The following is a 20,466-nucleotide window of genomic DNA, read 5'->3' as shown; positions in this document are numbered from 1 at the left end:
CCTCCTCCTCCTCCTCCGTCTGCTTCTCTCTACCCCCGCCCCCCCGTACTGGGGATTGGACCCAGGGCCTTGTACATGTGAGACAAGTACTCTACCCCTGAGCTACATCCCCAGCCCCTATCTAAAGTCTTTTGTACTAGCAAAATCTATATGTCCTTCTATTGTAACCTGTAAAGTGCCCATAAAAGTACAAATCTGTAAAATTAAATGTCATAAAGGAGGGAGAGTTTATTCCATTTTTTAAAAAATTCAGTTTCCTTTAGGTCATATGTCTGTTAGGATTTCCTGGCTATTTTTGTATGTAAACATGTTCTAGAAAGTGTAATCATATTATTGTGATCTTTGTTTTCAGTTTTCTGTGTTCACGTCGAGTTTGTTTGGTACAAAGTGACTCAATACTAACTTTAAATTGTAGTCACTCTTTTGTTTGGCAGACAGTGATGTTTGATAGATGCATTCCGCAGTTCTTCATTTGTGATAAAAAAGAATGTGAATTTTCTGGTGCAAGGACGCTTCTAGCTCATGCCCAAACAAACAACATAGAGCTGGAGCAGGCCTTAGAGTTACAAGTACCGTGTATGGCTTTGCATGTTGTGCTCTGGGAAGGTAGAGCTGCTATACCTGGCTGTGAAGGTCATGTACGGTGCGACTGTGAATGGTAGCTTGTGGAGCTGTGCTGTGACAGCAGTCGGAAGGTCATGGAGTTCAGCCTCAGGTGCTTCTTCAGCATAGGAGGGCTTGCTTGATACCATGCTTTACGATTATAAAACTAGGAAGATAATACGCATCTCAGTTTCCAAGCTAGTGCCTTTCTGTGCATATATTGCTTTTAGTTTAGGGCATTTCTTCTGGGATCTTTGGTGTATTCTCAGGAAGGAAAAAGTGGCTGGTTTGAGACAATGTGCAATTGTGGTGAAGTGGAGGACCCTGGGTTGGATGTAGTTACCCTATGTGCTAGTGCCTGGCTGATTTTGCTTGCTGATTTGTCCTGGGATAGTCCTCTGAGTTTGAAGTCTTTCACACTTTAGTTTTTGGACTTCGGGGTGCAGCCTGGCTACTTTTTTTTTGTTTGTTTGCAGTAAGGTAAGTATAGTCCTCATTGCCAAAGATTGAAATTTAGGGTTATTGAAGGATTTATTGGTACCATATTGAAACTTCAAGCTAAATTTGCAAATTAATATAAAATCATGGCTTGAACTGCTTTTTCAGGGAATTTTACTTTTGGGGTTGCTGAAGATTGGATCTAGGGCCTTTGCACTGAGTTACATCTGCAGTTTCTACCCCATTTATTTTTTATTTTGGGACCAGGTCTTTCTGAGTCACTAGATTGCCCAGGTTGGGCTCAAACTTGCAATGTTTGAGCCTCAGCCTCCCAGAGTTCTGGGATTACAAGGATGCCAATTCTTTTTTTTTTGCTAGCCAATTCTAGCTAATTTCTTTTTTTTTTTAATTCTCTAACTTGTTTTCATTTATATTTATTTTATTTATTTAAATTTATTGGTACATTCTAGGTAGACAGTATTTCTTTTTTTTAAATTTTAATTTTTGTTAGCACATATTTGTAGTACAGAATGATTATATTCATTGTGGGGATTTGGTACAAATAAACAATACATCTTAATTCTTTCCTCATTCCCACCCCACATATCTTGGCCAGAGAATTTTTTGTAACAACTTGAAGGTGGCAGGATATCTTGAGAGAGGATGAACTTTAGAGTTGTATGAACTCAGGTCTTTTATCCTGATCCTACCACTTGCCTTGGGCAACTTACTTATAGCTTCTGGTCAAGAAAATTAGACGAGATGATATCTAAAGTAAATAACCGATATCTAAGTAAATAATTATATTGTTGGTTTTCATATAATTATTTAACAACATAGTTCTCTTTTGATTATATTCACTCTTTTAAAGTATGCATTGAATACTCAATTAATGCAATTGACACAATTGGGACGCCAAAGAGCAGAGAGCAAAGTCTCTGCCCTCAGGACATCTAGTAGAGAAAGTGGTGGGGATGATGAGGACTCAGCAGTAAATCAGGAAATAATAATACAATTATTCCTGCTTGGCAAACATGCACACAGATATGGAGAGAGAGAGAGAGAGAGAGGGAGAGAGAGAGAGAGAGAGAGTGTGGGGCTGGGAGGATAAAGGGATAAAGGGAAGAGGAGAAGGGGAGGGGGTGGGGAGAAGGGAGAGAGAGGAGGATTGGCTGATGATTATGGAGGTGAGCAGGTCCCAGAACTTTCAGAGTGAAGCAGCAATGTGGAGACCAAGGAAAGTCAGTAGTTTAGTTCTAATCCAAGTCAGAATGCTCAAGAACCAAGAAACCCAATGGCATAATACCCACTGGAAGGCCAGCAGGCATCCATTAAGAGCTGTTGTTTTAGTTGAGTTTGATGGCAGTAAGTGGCCTTTCTCTACTGGGGAGAGAGTTCGACTTTCTTTTGTGCGGAGGCCTCCAGCTACAATGTGTGGGCCACTTAGGTGAAGGAGGGCAATCAGCTTTACTTGGTGATTTTTTTTTTATTGAGTTTATTGGTACATTCTAGGTATACAGTACAGTTACATTCATTACTGGGATCTTGTACCTTTACATGACAGGTCTTGGTTCTCATTTTTTCCCCTTGTCCCTGCCCTCCCTTCACCCCCTCCTCCCCTCCCCATTTACAAACACTTTATTTCCATCTTTTCATTTTCTCACATTTTTTTCTTTTCCCTTATTACTCCTTCCCCTACCCATCCCACCTTCCCTACATCTTTAGCCCTTTTCTTCCCATTTCACAAAGTCAGTTGTCTCATTAGGATCTTATGTACTAATACAGTTTATTCACACCAGAGAAACTATTCAGTACTTACACATGTGTGAGTTATTTTTTACTTGGTGATTTGAATGTTAATCCCACCCCAAATCAAGCACCTCCACAGAAACACCCACATTAATATTTGCTCACCTGCTATCAAGAAATCACACAATAACAAATGTTGGCGGGGTTGTGGGGAGAAAGGAACCCTCCTCCATTGTTGGTGGGAGTGCAGACTAGTGCAACCACTATAGAAATCAATATGGAGATACCTCAAAGAGCTTGGACTGGAGGTTCCATTTGACCCAGCCATCCCTCTGTTGGGTATCTTTCCAAGAGAACTAAAAGAATCATATCACAGAGAAGTATGTGCACCCATGTTTATAGCGGCACAGTTTGTAATAGCTAAATCTTGGAAACAACCTATTTGCCCATCCGTTGGAAACTGGATAAAGAAGTTGTGGTTTTTCTATAAAATGGAATATTACTCAGCCATAAAGAGCGAGAGAATAGATTCATTCATAGGAAAATGGATACATATTGAAGATATACTCCTAAGTGAAATAAATAAGTCCCACATGTGTAAATACCAAATAGTTTCCCTGGTGTGAATATTCTGCAACAATGCATAAGATTCTAATAAGATTACTGACATTTAGAAATGGGAGGAAAGGAGCTAAAGGTGTAGGGAAGGTGTGATACGTAGGGGAAGAACAAAAAGGGAAAAAAAAAAAATGTGAGAGAATGAAAAGATGAAAATAAAGTGTTTGTAGATGGGGAGGGGAGGAGGGGGTGAAGGGAGGGCAGAGGTAAGGGGAAAAAAATGAGAATCAAGACTTGCCATGTAAAGGTACATGATCCCAACAATGAATGTAACTGTACTGTATCCCTAAATGTACTAATAAACTCAATAAAAAAAAAATATTTGCTCAGGTGTCTGGGCATCCTCTGACCCAGTCAAGTTGACATAAAGTCGATCAGGCTATTTAGAGTGGTTTGACAAGACTTCTCTAAGGCAGTGACATTTAAACCAAGATCCAAAAGGTGGGAAGGATCCAGTCATGGGAAGATTGGAGAGGGGCCTTCCAAAAAGAAGGGAATGTAAATGCAATGAAGGTCCAGAATGCAGAGGGTGAGGATTGTGAGATGTAATTAGAAAGGTGCCCAGGGGCCCTGTTTCAGGCTTTGGAAGCCATGATGAGGGGCATACATTTCATTCTAGATGCCATGGTTGAAGGCACGGACAGGTTTGAGCAGCCAGGGCTGTGAGCTGACTTAGGTTTTGAAAAGATTTATTCTGACTAGTGTGTGGAGAATGATGGAGGAGTGGGTGAGAGTGGAAGGGAGGAGGCTTGGCAGAAGCCTAGGAGAGAGACAATAGCCTGGACTCTGGGCAGGGTAGGGAGAGTGAGGGCAGTGGGCTGTGTCTGGATCCATTTTGGAGATGGAAATGACAGAATACTCAGCGAGGAGGTCAGAGAGGAGACAAGACAGGGAGCTGCCTCTCAGGATCTGGCCTCATTGGCTTAAGCAGTGGGTGTTAATGTCATTCTGGGAGATGAGTCATCTCTTTTGGTGAGGTTGGTCATCAAGCACAACTTAAACTCTGTAAATCTGGGATACAACTCAGATATCCAAGTGTGTGGCTGGAGATCTGGAAGTCATTAGCAAGTGGGTGATATTACTTTTGGCCTAGAATACATTACTGTGCGAGGGAATATAAAGCCAAAGGGATTCAGAAATGCACCCGCAACACTCCATTATTTAGGTAGAAGACGAGGGAACTGCTGAGCAAACTTTAAAGGCTGAACTAGAGAGAGTTGAGGGACGTCTAGAAGGTATGATGTCACATAGGTGGTAAGTAGGAGCATTTTAAGAAGAAACAAGGTCTTATGGATGCTGCTAACAGAGCACCAGATATGCCCATGATGGTGGCCCCTGGACTTGGGAGTGTGGAGGTCATGGAGATGCTGGACAGAGAGGTTTTGTTGGAATGACAGGGTTGGAAGCTTTGTGTTTTTATACAGCTTTAGGGCTGGCATCATCCTATGTTTTAGTCTGTTATCTGTTGCTGTAACAGAATACCACAGACCAGGTAACTTATAAAGAAAAGAAATCTATTTTTCATAGTTCTGGGGTATGAGAAGTCCAGAGTTCAAAATCTTGGCATCTGGTGAGGGTTTTCATTGTGTCATCTCATAGTGGAAGGTGAGAGGAAGAGGTGGGGGGGCAGAGAAAAAGAGAAAGAGAGAGAGAGAGGAAGTTTAGCTTATCTGTTTCTGATTGCTCCTCATGTATTATGAGAGTTGGTTAAAATCCTCTCTGTTGCTCTCTCCCTCTCCTTCTGCATATATATATTATACGTAGCACAAAACAGACGTGGATAACAGAATTAATGTTTATAGCATATAGCAGTGTGTTATCTACTAATTAAAGCAATTACTATGGTATTATGCTTTCATTAGTTAATGGAAGAGACACATTCACTCTGGAGGATTTATTTACTCATATTGCAGTACTAAATTATAATAACCTAAAAATGTTCGTTTAATTTAAATATTCAAGTTAGGCCGAATTTGCTTTTAGCACAAACTCACTCTTACAGTCAACCCACTCCCATGAGAGTGAGGGTAATCCATTCTCAAGGGAAGAGCTCTCAGGACCTAATAAGGATCTTTCTTAGTGCTGGGGACGGAATTTTCCCCAGGGCCTCACACATGGTGTGCATTCACCTTACGACTGAAACACAGCCCCGGCACTCTCCCCGCCCCATCTTGCAGGCCTCACTTCTCACCATTGCTGAATTCTTGCACTGGAGATACATTTCCCACATTTACTTTAAGGGCCACATTCAAAGCATAGCACCCAGTTTAGTACTTCATTCCAGTTTGGCTGGTTTGGTAAGGTGTTTGGTGGTTGTGGTGCTTCTGTCTAATTTGGAATTGGCAGATGCAATACAAGATACCCAGTTAAGTTTGAATTTCAGAAAAACATCTTGGATAAGTATGTCCCATGAAATATTTGGGACATACTTATATTTAAGAAATGTTTTTTATCTGAAATTTATATTTAGCCAGGTGTCCTGTATTCTTGCTTGCTCAATCTTATAGCCCAAGTTGAACTAGTTAAAATGATGAATTTTGTGTTTTGTGAGTTTCAACCTCCTGTTACCCATATCAGGCTTCTCTGCCTAAATAGGATATCATCTGGAAAGTTGCATACGATCTCCTTCTGGGTTTAGACCCTAGGGCCAAGGAGAAAAGCTAGCCCTTGGTGGAAATTCCTTCTGGTGGGAGTTATTGTGACAACTAAATCCTCTTAGCACACCTCATTGAGTCCTGAGCACCTAGTAGACCGTCATAAAATGTTAGTGTGATAGGAACTGCATTATTTATTGAGGAAAAATTAGGCAATATTCATATGGGAATGAAAAGAAGCTACCACTGCACCTGTGGCACAACTTAGCAAAGGTGTAGTTAGTACTCATGGGTCTCAAGTATTTACTCCATGTGCCTGTGATGCAAATGGTTTTGCTGAGTTTGGCATCTCTCAGTCATGGCAGCTAAAGTACAGTGACTTCTGAGGGACTACTAAAAATCTTTGAATGATAGGGAATTCTTGAAATTACCCACAAATTCCAAGACAGCCAGACTGAATAATGTACTATTTTAATTGCTCATACCATTTGCTCTGCATTTCTTTCTCCTCCTTTCTAGGAGGTGTAGGAGATGTAACCACAAGACTATTTCTGTGACCTTTTCAGAAGCAATTTCAGGGAAATTAAGTATGGGTTAAATGCAAAGTGTATGATGAATTGAATATCAGCTAGGAATTTCTGTGAAAATTACATTCCTTGACTGAAATCTGAAAATCTAAAAGTTAGATTTTACTGTCTGTAAAAGTGGATTTTTTTTTCTTGTGGTTTTCTCCCAAGAGTTGCTGTTTCCAAGGATCATGCATTAATGGTTAACATCCATTTCCACTGCAAGTTGAATTTAGTTCCTTCATCCTCTTCCAACTGACTTGATTCTACTTTGTGCCAGCAGTCAGTATCTGTGTTAGGTTTTCAAATAGTGTGGCATGGTTCTTTTTTTTGAAGGAAATATGTTTACAATAGCTGCTTAATTTTGACTAACTCAATATATAGAAATTTTGCCTAGGTAACATATTGAGTCTGGGGGTGGGGTCTAGAAGGGGCCCCTTCTCATAGTGAGGGATTTCGTTCTTGAAAACATTGCTGGAGCAAACTTCTGTGCACCCTTGCTTTACAACCTGCTACTTGGAGAGCACCTTGAGGACCAGCACTGCAGCTTGGCAGACTTCCATATGACTCATGTGAGAATGTGCTTGCCCTTTGTGTTTGTTGGATGCCTTCTTCTAGATTTTTGAGTCCTATGTGGAGGTGGAGGTGAAGGTACTGCTCCATTCCTAGACCCAGTTCATCCTTTCTTTTCCCTCCTTTAGCTTCTGGACAACAGGCATTCTGCTCAGCACTTTTGTGTCCTCTGGTGCTTGAAGCATAATAGGCACTCAACAACATTTGTTGAGTTCCTCTGGAGGACTTTAATTGTGTGCTTATTATATTCTGTGTACTTGGACTGGACTATGAAAGACCCAGACAGAGATGAAAGGGTCCATCTTCAAGAGGCATCTTTAGGAATTTACCCTCTGGCAGGAGGAACTGCCAGTGAGAAAGGATATGCTGGGATGGAGTGAGGTGTTGGTCTAGCTGGCAGGTTCAGCCTATGTGCAGAATATTCTCCAGGAGGCTGGTTCAGCCCTAAGATTCGCAGGGCAGCTGTGACTCTTGCCTTCATCAGACTCCATTTTAACCCTCAAGCCTAGGTGTGGATGGAAATACACTGAGCTGTCTTATTGAAGACACTTCCTCAAACTTTTAGCAAATCTGTGGATTCCTTGAAGACTTCACTAATCAGAGTGACTAATATTTCGAGACACTTTTCCGTCTTCAGATGAATGGATTTGTACATATTCTACGCCACTGCCTCCCCAGCCTCGTGAATGATAAAGTGGGTATCATTTTCCCCTTTAAGTTTCTCTCTTCCTCCATCCCACGCCCACTTCCAGCCTCTTCAAGCTGCATTTGCAGTAAATCAGGAAATGTGCTGATGCCAGCAGCACTGATATGCATTCAGAGAAGCCTCTTTGGACGAAATTACTCAGAGGGTGATGCTGAGATGCAAAGATGTTTTGTACAGTATTGTGTAGAAACTGTCTTTTCTCTTTGACGGATCTTGTTTATGTTTGTGACTTAGTAGGCACATTGAGGGAAGAGCCATCTAAAGTTTTTTTTTTTTTTCCGTCTAAGTTTTTATTTTTCTTTCTTTTTTTTCCTAGGAGGTTTTAGTGGCTATAAGATGAGCCAGGAGCACTCATCAGATGTGTTGGCAGAGTTAGCTGAGCTGCTTACAAAGCAGAATGCACAGGGCATCTAGACTTCATCTCAGTGACCCCCAAACAAGGGCGATAGGGAAGTCATGGCTCATTCTACGTAAATGGATTTTTCTTAAACATATATAGCTATAAACAAAAGCCCATTGTAGATACATCCAGAAAGCTCTGTTGAAATGCTTTCTGCAGGAAATCCTTTTGGAAAGTAAGTATCTATCTTGCAGAGTGGGATTTCTGTGTGTGGTTTTGGGTTTGTCTGTTGTGAGGGCCACCTCAGTGTCTTCATGACATTTACCATGCAGGCTGGCTCTGAGCAGGGAACTATGGCAGGACCTCTGTGGGACACAAGGGCTAACTGAAGAAGAAATTATGAGTATGGTGTGACAGTAATCCCTGAGGTTGTTTGATTTCTCTAGCAGTGTCTAGAGGACCGACTGTGATCTAAAGCAAAAAGAGGGTGATTTCCAGGTAGCTTCAGAAAAAGTAAAAGAGGAAATGGGGTCAATTTGTCAGTAGAAAGGAAGCATTGAACCCATAGCACAGGGTCCACGCTGGGTACAGAGGAGGAGGAGAACACAGGGAGGGCACTATAGAAGGCAGACAGCTGAAGCGGGATGTGACATGAGAGTAACTGGGGAGAGAGCCAGAAGGATAGGATATACAAGTCAGCTTCTTAGCCAGATTTGGCTGCTATAACAAAATGCCACAAGCTGATGTCTTTGAAACAGCAGAAGTTCATTTCTCTTGGTTCTGGAGGCTGAAAAGTCTGAGATCAAGGCAGATTTAGTTGCTGGTGAGGGCTTATTTTCTGGTTTAAAGAGGGCTGTCTTCTTACTGCATCTTCATGTGGTAGCATGGCTGAGATGTCATCCAGGCCCTCTTCTATAAGAACATTAATTTCCTCACAAGGACTTTAGTTACATGACCTATTCACTTCCCAGGGTACCTCCTCCTTATGCCCTCACACGAGTGATTAGTGTCCAGTGTGCTGAGGGGAATACAACACGCCAACCATAGCAGCCATAGATTCCTTTTTGGAGACAGGGACTATGTCAGTTCACTTTCCCACTTCTCAGACAAAATACCTACTGCTTGTAACTTTAAGGAAGAGAGGTTTCTTTTGGTTCATAGTTTCAGAGATTTCAGTGCATAGTTGGCTGACTCCAAGGGGCAGAAACACCGTGGCGGAAAGATGTGGCAGAGGAAAGCTGCTCAAGTCATCACATCTGGGAAGCAGAGGGCAGGGGAAGAACCCAAGAGGAAGGGGCCAGGGACCAGAGATTGTCCCCAAGGTCATGCCGTGTGACTCAACCAGACTCACCCAGAAATGTGCTTTACTAATCTCGTACGAGTCTCTCATGTCAGTTAAGTTGTAAGTAAGTTAAGATTAACCATCACAGGGACATTTCTGGTGATGATGAAGTCAAGGACATAGCCACAGGCGAGGCAAGTATAGTGGATGTTGGCACCACTGAGACCTCTCAGATGTGCTTCACCCTCTGCACCTGCAGTCTGTGGGCATCTCTCTTTCTGGCTTGCATCTCCGACCTTCTTCAGAAGACTTTTCTTAGTCCACCACAACCTCTTTTCAGGATGCCTCTAGAAGTTTACATTCCTCAGGGTTTTCCTGTAACCAGTGACTGGCTGGTTGAAGTATGTGAGACTAGCTTGTTTGCCTCAAAGTGGGACCAACTCTCCAACAGAATTTAGGCTTTAGAGTTTCCTATGGGCTCAGGCAGAGACTCAGACTTGATTGGAATTGGTCCTTCATTTGGCTTCTTTACTTTCATTGCTTTCCCCAACCCCTTATGGGTTTCTTCTAAATTGGTCACTTGGAATAGTCACTTGCAATAAAACATAAGCCGATCTCCTTCTGGGGAAGCCAACCCAAGTCAAGGTTGTAATGGAATGAAAATGATGGTGATGCTGAGGAATTTGAGGAAATGGTAGGCTCAGGGGTTGGGTGATTGACTATGGAATGCTACAGTCATTCAGGAGGAAACCCAGACCTGGATGAAAGTCTTTAGGGAATTAGAGAGATTGGTGGTCACAAGGAAGAGTAGAAGGGGCAGAGCTAGAGGGCTTTGACTCTCAAAGAAGCAGGGGTGTTGCCACAAGCATGTGCAGTACCAGTTTTCTGGGGCAGTGACCCTGACACGTGGGTGAGGAAAATCGAAAAGCTTGTAAGTAAGAGCCACACTTCTTTAGGGAAAGCCCAAGTGTAAGGGCAATGGTACAGGAAGGAGCCTTGAGAGGCCAAGGAAGCGAAGGTCTTTATATATATATTTTTGCTTTTGCTTTCTACTGTGGATCCGTAAGGAGAATCAGTGAGAGTGGTACAACTGATCTTTTTGTTCGTGATCACCATACTTTGGGAAGTTTGTGGGGCAAGAGGGTGGCGTGTGGAAGGCGAGGAGATCTGGGGAAGTGAGTGGTCCCTGAGCGCTTGGATACTGGAGGTCATGCAAGGGGTTGTGGGGTAACTGGGGGATTTTAAGCAGGAGCAAGGTGAGATTTTAGAAGGTCTCCTGGCTGCCATGTGAAGCCTGGCGGGGTGGGGATCCCTGCAGGAGCCCAGTGAGGAACAGTAACAACTTTCCAAAAGACCTGGGAAAGGCAAACTTCTATCTTGACGGAACGACCCTGCCAATAGGATTTACGATTGGATTTAAGATACTTGGCCCCAGGGGGAAGGAGATATTTTGGGAACTGCAACTGCTTATATTATTTTTAATCCCAAAGGGAGGGGGAAAAAAAAGATCTTTCCCTCTAAAATTCTCTAGTTAAATTGTAGAGGAAAAAACTTAGGGGAGGAGGTAAAATGTGTTATCAGGAAGCATTTTGCAACAAAACAGAGCCCCAGTGATGTCTGTACCCCAGAATCTTGACTGGAGATCGGGACAAATGAGCCCATCTGTCAGCATGGCAGTCTTGGGGCTGCTGGGAGATGTGGGAGGTAGGCAGCCCGGGGTCTGGAAAGGTCCAGGAGGAAGTGCCCCTGCTGTTCTGACCAGCTCTGCACACACAGGAGGAGCCTGGTCCTGGGTTCTTTGTGCCTGGGGTGGGGTGGGGAGGTTTATTTCACCAGAAAAACAAAGCTATCCCACCTGTTATGAGGAGCAACCTGTCATGTCCAGAAGTTCTTCAAGAGGAGTTTCTGGTAGCCAGAAAGAATGTAATGAACGCAGCAAAATGATACTATATGGCAGAAATTAATTCGTCAAGCTCACTGGAAACTTCTGGGAGACAGGTTTTATCAGTGGTGTTGGACACAGAGACTGGGATGGTAGGGACCCCTACTGTCTCTGCTGCCCAGGAAGCCACACGCAGGTTCTTTTTCCTCTCTATTCTTTCTGGTTTTCCTTTGTGCATGCTCCCCATCGTCCTTCATGGTCCCTTCAGTGTTGTTCCCTTGAGTATTGTCTTTTGCTCTTCTCATTTTCTGGCTCCCTCCGGACATTCCATTCAGTCCTCTGGCTTAAATAGAATGTAAATACTGATGGCTTTCAGATGAGGAATCCAGCTATTTCCCTGCCCTGAGTTTCAGCCCATTGTACCTGGAGTCTGCTGCAGAGCACCCTGGATGTGCCACAGGACTATAAACCCACGTCTCCTGCATTTTCTGTCTTGGAGAACACTATGCCCTTGCAAGACAGACACCTGCGAGGCAGCCCAGACTTTCTCTCTGCAACAGTTTTTATTGTTCATTGATCACGGAGACCCGCAGATTTTACTTTTTCTTTCAGTACTGGGGATCAAACCCAGGACCTTCAGACTGATCTATATCCCCAGCACTTGTTATTTTTTATTTTGAGGCAGGATTTCCCTGTGTTGCCCCGGCTGGGCTCGAACTTGTGATCCTCCTGCCTCAGCCTTCCAGGGTACTGAGAAGACAGGTGATTTTACTTTCTTACCACCTTTTGTCTCTGACCCCTCTTTTTCGTTTCTTCTGAGATTGCTTGAGTTGAGGCCCTCATAATTTATTCCAGTAAATTCTTACCACAATCCCTTCTGATGATGTCTCACCAGTCTGTCTTTGGCACTGCTGCCAGGGTCAGCCTGCTAAACCCAAATCAGATTCCACGGCTCTTTTGTTGACCTTGATGACTTCTTCCGCCCATTAATAAGACTTCCAAATGCACCATACTTTCCACTGCCTGCATCTCTGGCTTTACTAGCATAGCAGGCTTCAAACCTAGTCATGACCCACAGACCTGGGGTAATTGTCTGTGTACTTGTTGCCTGCTTTCTTCTGCCTTCCTTTCTGCCTCCCCTTACCCTCTGGCAGATATCTAATCTTTCTTTTCACTGGGCATCCTTCTTTTTCTGGTTTCCTCCTTGGTGGAATCGACTGCTTCTTCTGCATGCCATTTCACCACGGCTCTGTGCAGCATGGCATTTGCACATCATTGCACTTGTGTGCATATCACATGGTCCTTGCCAACTCCTAATGACAGCGCCATCTCAGGCTGGCTGTGTACTTGCTCATAAGTAGGCATTGAGCAACATGCCTGACCTTATTGTGTTGAATCTTCCCAACTGTGCTGCTACTTCTGTACCTTTCCAGGTAAGTGGGACGGAAGCCCCAAGACAGACTCTTGTTCTCTGCCTTGCCCAGTGTTTTCTGGAAAGGGCTGCAAAGAATCTTAAGCCTGTGGAAGGGACAGATTGGATGACCACTGAAGCCCTCACCCTTCCCTGCTGTCCCCTATTTTAAGTGCCTCATTCCCTGGACCCCTTGTGGTAAAGAAGAGCCCTGACTTTGACCTATGCTTTAGAATTGTAAGAAGAAATGTTGGTGAAGATCACGAGAGACCATTTGCTTACCAGTCCTGAGCCCCAAGTGAACCTGCTCCTTTGTTCTCTCCCAAGTTGGGGTGTGCAGTGGTGGGGCAGGGCAAGGAAAGCCCTTCATTTTTTGGTGTCCTCAAACCCAAGTCAATGCACTTCAGCCCTATTCAAAAGGACCCAAGAAGGCAGACTAGAGGGGCATTTTGCTTTTCATGTATCAAGGAGGTGACTTACCAATAGGAATTTATGATACCCAACAGGTATTTTGGATGTGTGAATAAAAGAGAACCTTCTATCATGAGAACAGGAAATATCAACAGAAATGAGTGTTTGGAGCACAGTGAATTGAATTATTTCTGCTCTGCTGCCTTTCTGATTCTCTCTAGCAATTACACAGCACACCATGAAGCACTCTCCTTGCAATGTTTGCTTTTTGAGAACTTGAACACCTTGACTCTGGGTGTTCTTATCTGGCAAAAGTACAGTAGTAGAAGGGCTCCCTATATCTGCCAGCAGTGGCAGGGAACCAGTGGCATGCATGATGCAGGGGGCTGTTTGTTATTGAAAGCTCTAAAATGTTCACCATCATAGGCTAATTGCAGTTAAACTTGCTTTAGGGGAGGCATGTGAACTTGATATCATAAATGCTTACCCAAGGCAAATTTATAGATGTTTGAATGGAGAAATTCAGAAATGGAACAAACCCTAATGAGGACCTTTCTAGTTGAAGGCACTCTAGTAAGAAACATAGAAGAGGGCTATGTGATTATTCTGGAGACTGGGTGATCAGGGAGGATCTTGGCTGTGGTAATACATGAGGTGTCAAAACAGTCGAGTCAGGGAGAAAGGAATCTGGGAATCAAGCCCTTTTTCTGGGCTAGCCAAGAAGGCTGCATTTGTGGGAGGCCTGGATTTGATTGGGGCAAAGGTTGCTTGTAGGGGTGGGGCCTTGGGCGAGGCCCAGAGATAGGCAGGTGCCACGTCCTAGAAGGGAGAGTCTTGGAGCAAGCCACAGAGCCTGCACTGTACCCTGGATCCTGGTTCCTCTGAGTTTGGAAGCCCCCGGCTGATGTGATCAGATTTACACCGAGAGAGCTTCAGGTGGCTGGGATGTGCAGGATGGATTCTAGCAGCCCAGGACTGGAAGCAGTGGCTGTGATTCAGGTGAGAAGATGAGGGTCTCGAAGAGAAAGGAGGAGACAGATGCGAGACAGAGGCAGCCTGTTCTTATTGTCTTTTCCCCCTTCAACCTGTTCTTGTCTTCTTGGCTCTCTAGGGTCATGGTCACTTCAAGGACCTTGGTCCCTTCCAATCTGGAAGCAAAGGCTGGAGTTTGCAGCAGGGCTCAGGCCAGAGTGATGGCCAAAGGTAGAGGCTCCCCTGGGTGGCTCTCAGGAACAGGGCTCACTCAGCCTCTCAAGACTGAGGCTTATTGCTACTCTTGCAGGGACTATTTCGATCACCCTTAAGGGACAGGCCTGTCACGGAAACAGGAAAAGCAGACTTGGGTTCACACAAGGCTCTGCTCTAACAACTGCAGACAGGTGTTTGCTTCTGTCCCTCCCGCCCCTTTCTGACACCCTCCTTTCCTGAGCCTGATTAATGTCCACTCATGCCTTGGCTTGAAGCCTCGTGGGGACCCCAGGCGAGATTTAAATTGGGGGCTCTTAGGAGGTTCTGGGAGATCCATGCAGGTGGCTCTGGAAGGACTCCAGACCTGGCTGGGGTGGAGGTGAGGGGAAGAGGTGAGAAGAGTTGTTCTTTGCCTCCTGCCAGTGCACCTGTGACCACAGCTGTACTTTGCCTGGGTCAACAGGCAGAGACCTGTTGCTGTGTGACAGTGGCACTTGTGAGGTGGCTGCAGCTCAGGTTTCTAAGAGACCCCGAGTCCTTTGAGTGCCATTTGTTTCGAATGGTGTGGAGTGGAGACCCTCAGGTTGGGTGTCTACAGAGTCTAGCATCACACCGCTGCTTATCAGTTTGTGAAAGGACACTGAAGGTCACCTTGCCTGTCAGGGGGAGAAGATAATGATCACCACACTCCATAGAAAAAATTTCCAAGTTAAAACAGGTTCACAAAAATCTTTGTCTATTGTCCCACTAACTCTGAAGGCAGGGATCTGTCCTATTCATTTACATGTTCCCAGTGCCAAACATGGCTCCAGACAAACTCAAATGTTTGTTGACTGAATGCATGAATGAATGGTGCAGTAAAATCTATGGGGTATGGGGAACGTGAATAAAATAAAATTACTAAGGGTTTGTTCAGTCATGAAAAAACCCTAATGTCTACCTATATCCTCATATGTACCCACAATGAGGTAAAAATGAAATGTGCAGCATTTTACAATGAGCATTAACTAAAGAATATCATCTTGCATTTCCTTTCTTACCAACTCTCTGCAGCCCTTTTTCTTCATGCATTTCTGTTGGTGTCGTGAAGCAGGTTAGGCCCTTGCTTTATATGGCCTGTCCATTATTGATACATTCTACGGGAAAGAATTCCATCACCCCTGGGAAACTGTAGCAGTTGATCTCATAGATTGGAAATATTTTTATGCATGACTCAAACAAGTGCCTTTCTTATTTGGGGTAGAAGGACCCTTCCACTTGAAATTACTTTGTTTCCGATGGCCCTGTTGCTGTGCCCCACGAGGGAACGGACTTTGGAGTCAGACTATGCTAGTTTTATTCCTGACTCTACTGCTTTCTGGGTGGTTGCCTTCAGCTTGGCCATTTGACCTGTGTGGGACTCGGTTCCTTTACCCATGTTGCGCCCTCTGTAGTGGCCGTGAACAGATCTTGCTGACCTCCCTTTGCGGGGAGTACATGTGACCAGGAGCTGCGGTAGCCACTGGGGTACCCAGCACTGCAGGTGCATTTTCCACAGGCTGCTCCAGCTACAAACTGAGCGTGTGAGGATGTCATCACGGGTCGTTGCTGGGAGACACAGGACTCCTCAGATAGCTGACTTTCGCAACCTTGCTGAACCTTCCTGAGACTGTAGGTCTCATCCTTCTTTCTTTTACCTCATGGGGGCAGACTGATGGCTGTCCTGATGGAGTCTCCTGACTCCCTCTCATTTCCTCTCATGCATTCATTTCCTCTAAAAAGACCACTGTGCATCTGATCCTTTCTTGTCATCTGCTCCTGGGAGGACATGGATGCACACAGTGTGATAGTTCCTCGTAGTGTGGTCCAAATGTAGTGATGTGAGCACAGTGTTGATCACAGTGACAGCCACGGGCCAGTGCCCAGCATGGAGTAGGGGGTCCCATCACCTTCACTGCCATCACTGCCGTCACCACTACGGTCATCTGCCCACTTTTGCTTCCTTGTTTGTACCAGACATGGAGACCCACAGTAGCTCATCATAGGCAATTCTGTATTAGAGTGAAAACAACTCTGGTTTCCAGGGGGAAGAAATGGATGGATTAGAACACCTTTTGGAAATTTATCCAATTTAAGGAAGGAGCACAATCCAAGTCCTTTTCCAGGTGTCAAAATGTGCAGTTATATTTTCTACAGCAGCCAACTCCAGCTTTGGCAAGTACCCAAGGGGTTTTGGTATCCCTGAGATTCCTGCCAGGACTCCTGAAATCAATAAATACTTCCCAATCAGTAAGCCAGGGCAGCTCAATTGTGGTTCCTGAGAACTTTGTGGAGGTTAAGAGAAGTGGCTGTTATTGTTCACATTTCACAGATAAGCAAGCAGAGAAGTCAAGGTCACCAGTCACTGATGGGTTTGGGACTGAACTCTGGTTTCTGCCCCGTTGCTTTGGAGTCTCTAGGCGTTGTGGATTCTGTTCAAATCCTGTTCCCTGGGACAGTCTCAGCAAACTGGTATCAGGAACTGGCTCAGAAAGACCTTTCTCCAGCCCAATTCTGCACAGCCTCAAGGATGCTGGAAGGTCTGGAACTGTGCATGACTCAGGTCAGTGACAGAGACTCCACTCCAGCTGGCTTCTGTGCTCAGGCCCTCAGTGGCCATTGGACAAGGTGACCTGGAGAGGTGGTGTGTGTTCATTAAGTACATGGTCACATCCCTGAGGTGGAGGAGCTGTGCCCCATGCCCACAGTGGCACAGCCTTTATGTGCATCCATTGTTGGCTAAATGCCTGTCGTGTAGGTGGTGGTGATTCTCACAGGCCATCTCTGTGAGGTCTGTAGGAATGAGCAGCAACAACAGAAAATGAACATTGCCAGAAATTATGCCAAGAAGTGGAGATCCAGGGATGACAGATGAGCTTTCTGACTCTGAAAAGTGCACAGACCAGTGGAGAAGACAGGCAGGCTGAGTGTGCCTGGCAGAGGCTGGGGGACATCATGGAGGAGGCAGCTGTGAGCCGAGCCCGAGGATGTGGGAGGTTGATAGGCAGATGAGGTTCCTGGCTGAGAGAACATCTGCAAAGGTGTCTCGCTGTGTCTGAGGGCCAGCTGGAATGTCAGGGTGATGCTTCATACCCACACTGAGCGTGTGAGGATGTCACTGAGCATGCACGTTTTGGCTGGGCTGATCCTCCCTCCCTCCCTCCCTTCCTTCCTTCGCCCTCTGTGTTCCAGGCACTGTGCAGGATACTGGAGATCCAGAGGGGAGAGGGGAGAGTGGATGTGATGCCTGCCCTCATAGGGATATTTGAGTCTCACCCCCTGATCTAGCTAAGTGATCAGGCTGCATTAGCAGCGTGGTGCAGTGAGAGCTGGGGAAGGGTGTGACTGCTGTGATGAGTTCACTAATTTATAATCATATGGCTTTGGAAGTCACGAGCTCAGGGTGTCTCACTTGGCCAAAGTGTAAGTAAGGCTGGTTCCTTCTGGAGGCTCTAAGAGGACACTCTTTTCCTGGACTTTTCCACCACCCAGGGGGACCATGTCCCTTGCTTGGCTTGTGGCCTCATCAATCCAAACTCTGCTTCTGCCTTCACATCTCCTGTCTACTTCCTCTTCTGATTATACTGAGTCTGCTCATAAACCAGGATAATCTCTCCACTCCAGGATCTTTAATCATCAGTCACCCTGAGTTCCTTTTGGTATGCACAGTAACATAGGTCCTGAGGATTAGGGTGTGGATGGTCTTTGGAACCTAGCCCACATACCACAAGAGGGATGGCTGATTCTACTTTATAGATCATCAATATGCTGTTCCAGAGAATTTTGTATGCGTGTTAAGTCTGCAGGAGATTTAGTATTGAATGATTTCATCGACAGAATAATACACAGTAAGAGGTTGATATGCCAGGCATGGTGGGGCACACTTATAAACATCGCACCTGCCTGGGGGGCTGATGCAGGAGGATCACAATTTTGAGCCCAGCTGGGCCAACTTAGTGAGATCCTGTCTCAAGATAAAAAGGTTAGGGATGTCACTTAGTTGTAGATCACTTGCTCAGCATGTGTGAGGCCCTGGGTTCAACCCCAGCACTGAGGGGTAGGGTGGGGAAGCTAATTTGGAAGGTCTAGGAGGAGAGGCAGGTGTTAATAGACCTTATATTTTTCTAAGTGACCTTCCCTACAGCCAGATGTCAGGATCACTGATTGGGAGCAATTCCTGCTCTTTGATTCGCCTTGAGTTCTACAACACAGAAATTGAACAGTTGAGCCCCTGGTGGAGTGGGATTGTTTGCTCCACTTAGGTAATTCTGTTTGTCATTTCCTAATGCCTTATTTACCCAGCAGTCACAGCAGAGGCCATAATAAGAATTAGAATAATAAAGAAAGGACAAAATTGAAGTGGAAGGACTGCTCATTGCTGCCCAAGACAGATTTCTTTACTCCATGATAGCATTGCTTGTATGACAGCATCCTTGAGCTTTCTGCCTCTGCAGAAAAGCTGCCAGTTTAACATATTTATTTCCCAAGTAATGAAACTGCCCTTCAAGGGAGCAAGGGGCCTTAGAGAATTTTACGTGTTCTGAAAACCAGGGGGAAATTCATTTTGGCTTGGCTTCTTAGTGGAAGATACTAGAAGAAAACTTCTATCACTTGTAGAACAGTAGCAGTTGCATCTTCTAAGTTACAGCATTTTCTATTAGGAAATACACTTGGGATTGATTTTATTTTTATTATTTTTATCATGAAGCCAAGCTAATTGTCTTAAAACACCACTCTTGTTTCCTTTCCTCATTATGGTCACCTGTCTTTATCTTCACTACTTAACAGTTTTCATAAACCCAAACCTTTTTTGCTGTGTCTTGGCTTTTGACTTTTGTTGTTTATAGCAAGATCTTTCTTCTTTCCTTTGTTTCTTTGTTTTGTGGCAAGATAGACCTTTAAAGTTGATAGATGTCCGTCTCTTCTCTGTTTTTGTACTTGGATATATGTAACTGGATAGCCCTGGCCAATTTATTTTTCTCCAAGTTGAACAATATGCCTGTTTTTCAAGTATGGTGATTTGTTGTGTTTCTTCCACACTGTCTAAACCAGGAAACTAAGGGAGGGGATGAATTATAAATAAGAGAGATAAGTTTCCAGTTTGGACCCTTGTAGAAAAATGTAAGCATTTCAAGCTCAATTAATACCCTTTTTCTTAAAATTAGGATTCCTGGTGTTCATTTTTAAGTGCTCAAAACGGGCACCTAGCAACTGATCAAATTCCCCGAGTGCTGGCTTGGCGAAAGCCGACTGAGGAAGATACCTCTGCTATGCTTCTGATAAATTTTGTGCTTTGTCTTTATAAATAAACTCTCTTTTCCCCCTCTCCCCCTCCTCATTCCTCAGTGGCTGTTCCTGCGGCAGCCCCACCCGTGTGCCAGCCCAAGAGTGCCTCTAACGGGCACCCTCCGGCTCCCCGCCTCTCCATTTCCTCCCGCGCCACGGTGGTAGCCAGAATGGAAGGCGCCTCCCAGGGGGGCCTGCAGACTGTCATGAAGTGGAAAACCGTGGTTGCCATCTTTGTGGTCGTGGTGGTCTACCTCGTCACGGGTGGCCTCGTCTTCCGGGCGCTGGAGCAGCCCTTTGAGAGCAGCCAGAAGAACACCATCGCCCTGGAGAAGGCGGAATTCCTGCGGGACCACATCTGCGTGAGCCCCCAGGAACTGGAGACATTGATCCAGGTGAGCAGGGAGTGAGTCAGCGCAGGCACGCTGTGGGGTGGGATGGTAACACTAAGTCTATTTTTGTGGGTCATCAAGCTTTTCCTCTGTAAAGGTGGGCCTGGTGTTCAGAGAAGACCTCTCAGGGATGGTTACATTTGAGCCGAGACCTCAGAGAAGCCAAAGAGTGAGGGATGTGGAAATGTGCGGAAGAGGGACCATGCATGCCGTGGCCCTGCTGTGGGACCAGGCGGTGTGTTCCGCATCAGCTGGCTCTGGATCTGGTGACCAGAAGCAGCAGCAGGCGAAAGGGGCTTTGTATTTTCAAATTGGAGTCCTCTGGTACGTGCTGATTAACTTCCTGATTCTAAACTCCTAGGCAAATGCTGAGATAAGAGGGTGCCCTATAAGCCAAAGGCAGGAAGAG

General features: G+C 45.0%; 1 protein-coding gene across 6 annotated transcripts in view; it reads left to right on the top strand.

Annotated features, from left to right (window-relative positions):
* The window catches only part of Kcnk10 (potassium two pore domain channel subfamily K member 10), a 146,849-nt gene that overhangs the window by 42,746 nt on the left and 83,637 nt on the right, over positions 1 to 20,466 (top strand). For all 6 annotated transcript variants that reach the window (XM_033766793.1, XM_033766794.1, XM_010616261.3 and 3 more), the window contains one exon: positions 19,726 to 20,060. In XM_033766793.1, coding sequence (XP_033622684.1) covers positions 19,726 to 20,060 — 335 coding nt within the window. The remainder of the gene's footprint in view (positions 1 to 19,725; positions 20,061 to 20,466) is intronic.

This window comes from Fukomys damarensis, unplaced genomic scaffold, assembly GCF_012274545.1.
Source record: "Fukomys damarensis isolate Sample0158 unplaced genomic scaffold, DMR_v1.0_HiC HiC_scaffold_21, whole genome shotgun sequence".
In the NCBI taxonomy this organism is placed as follows: Eukaryota; Metazoa; Chordata; class Mammalia; order Rodentia; family Bathyergidae; genus Fukomys; species Fukomys damarensis.
Note: the sequence above shows the minus strand (reverse complement) of the source record. Positions and strands in the feature narration are given on the sequence as shown.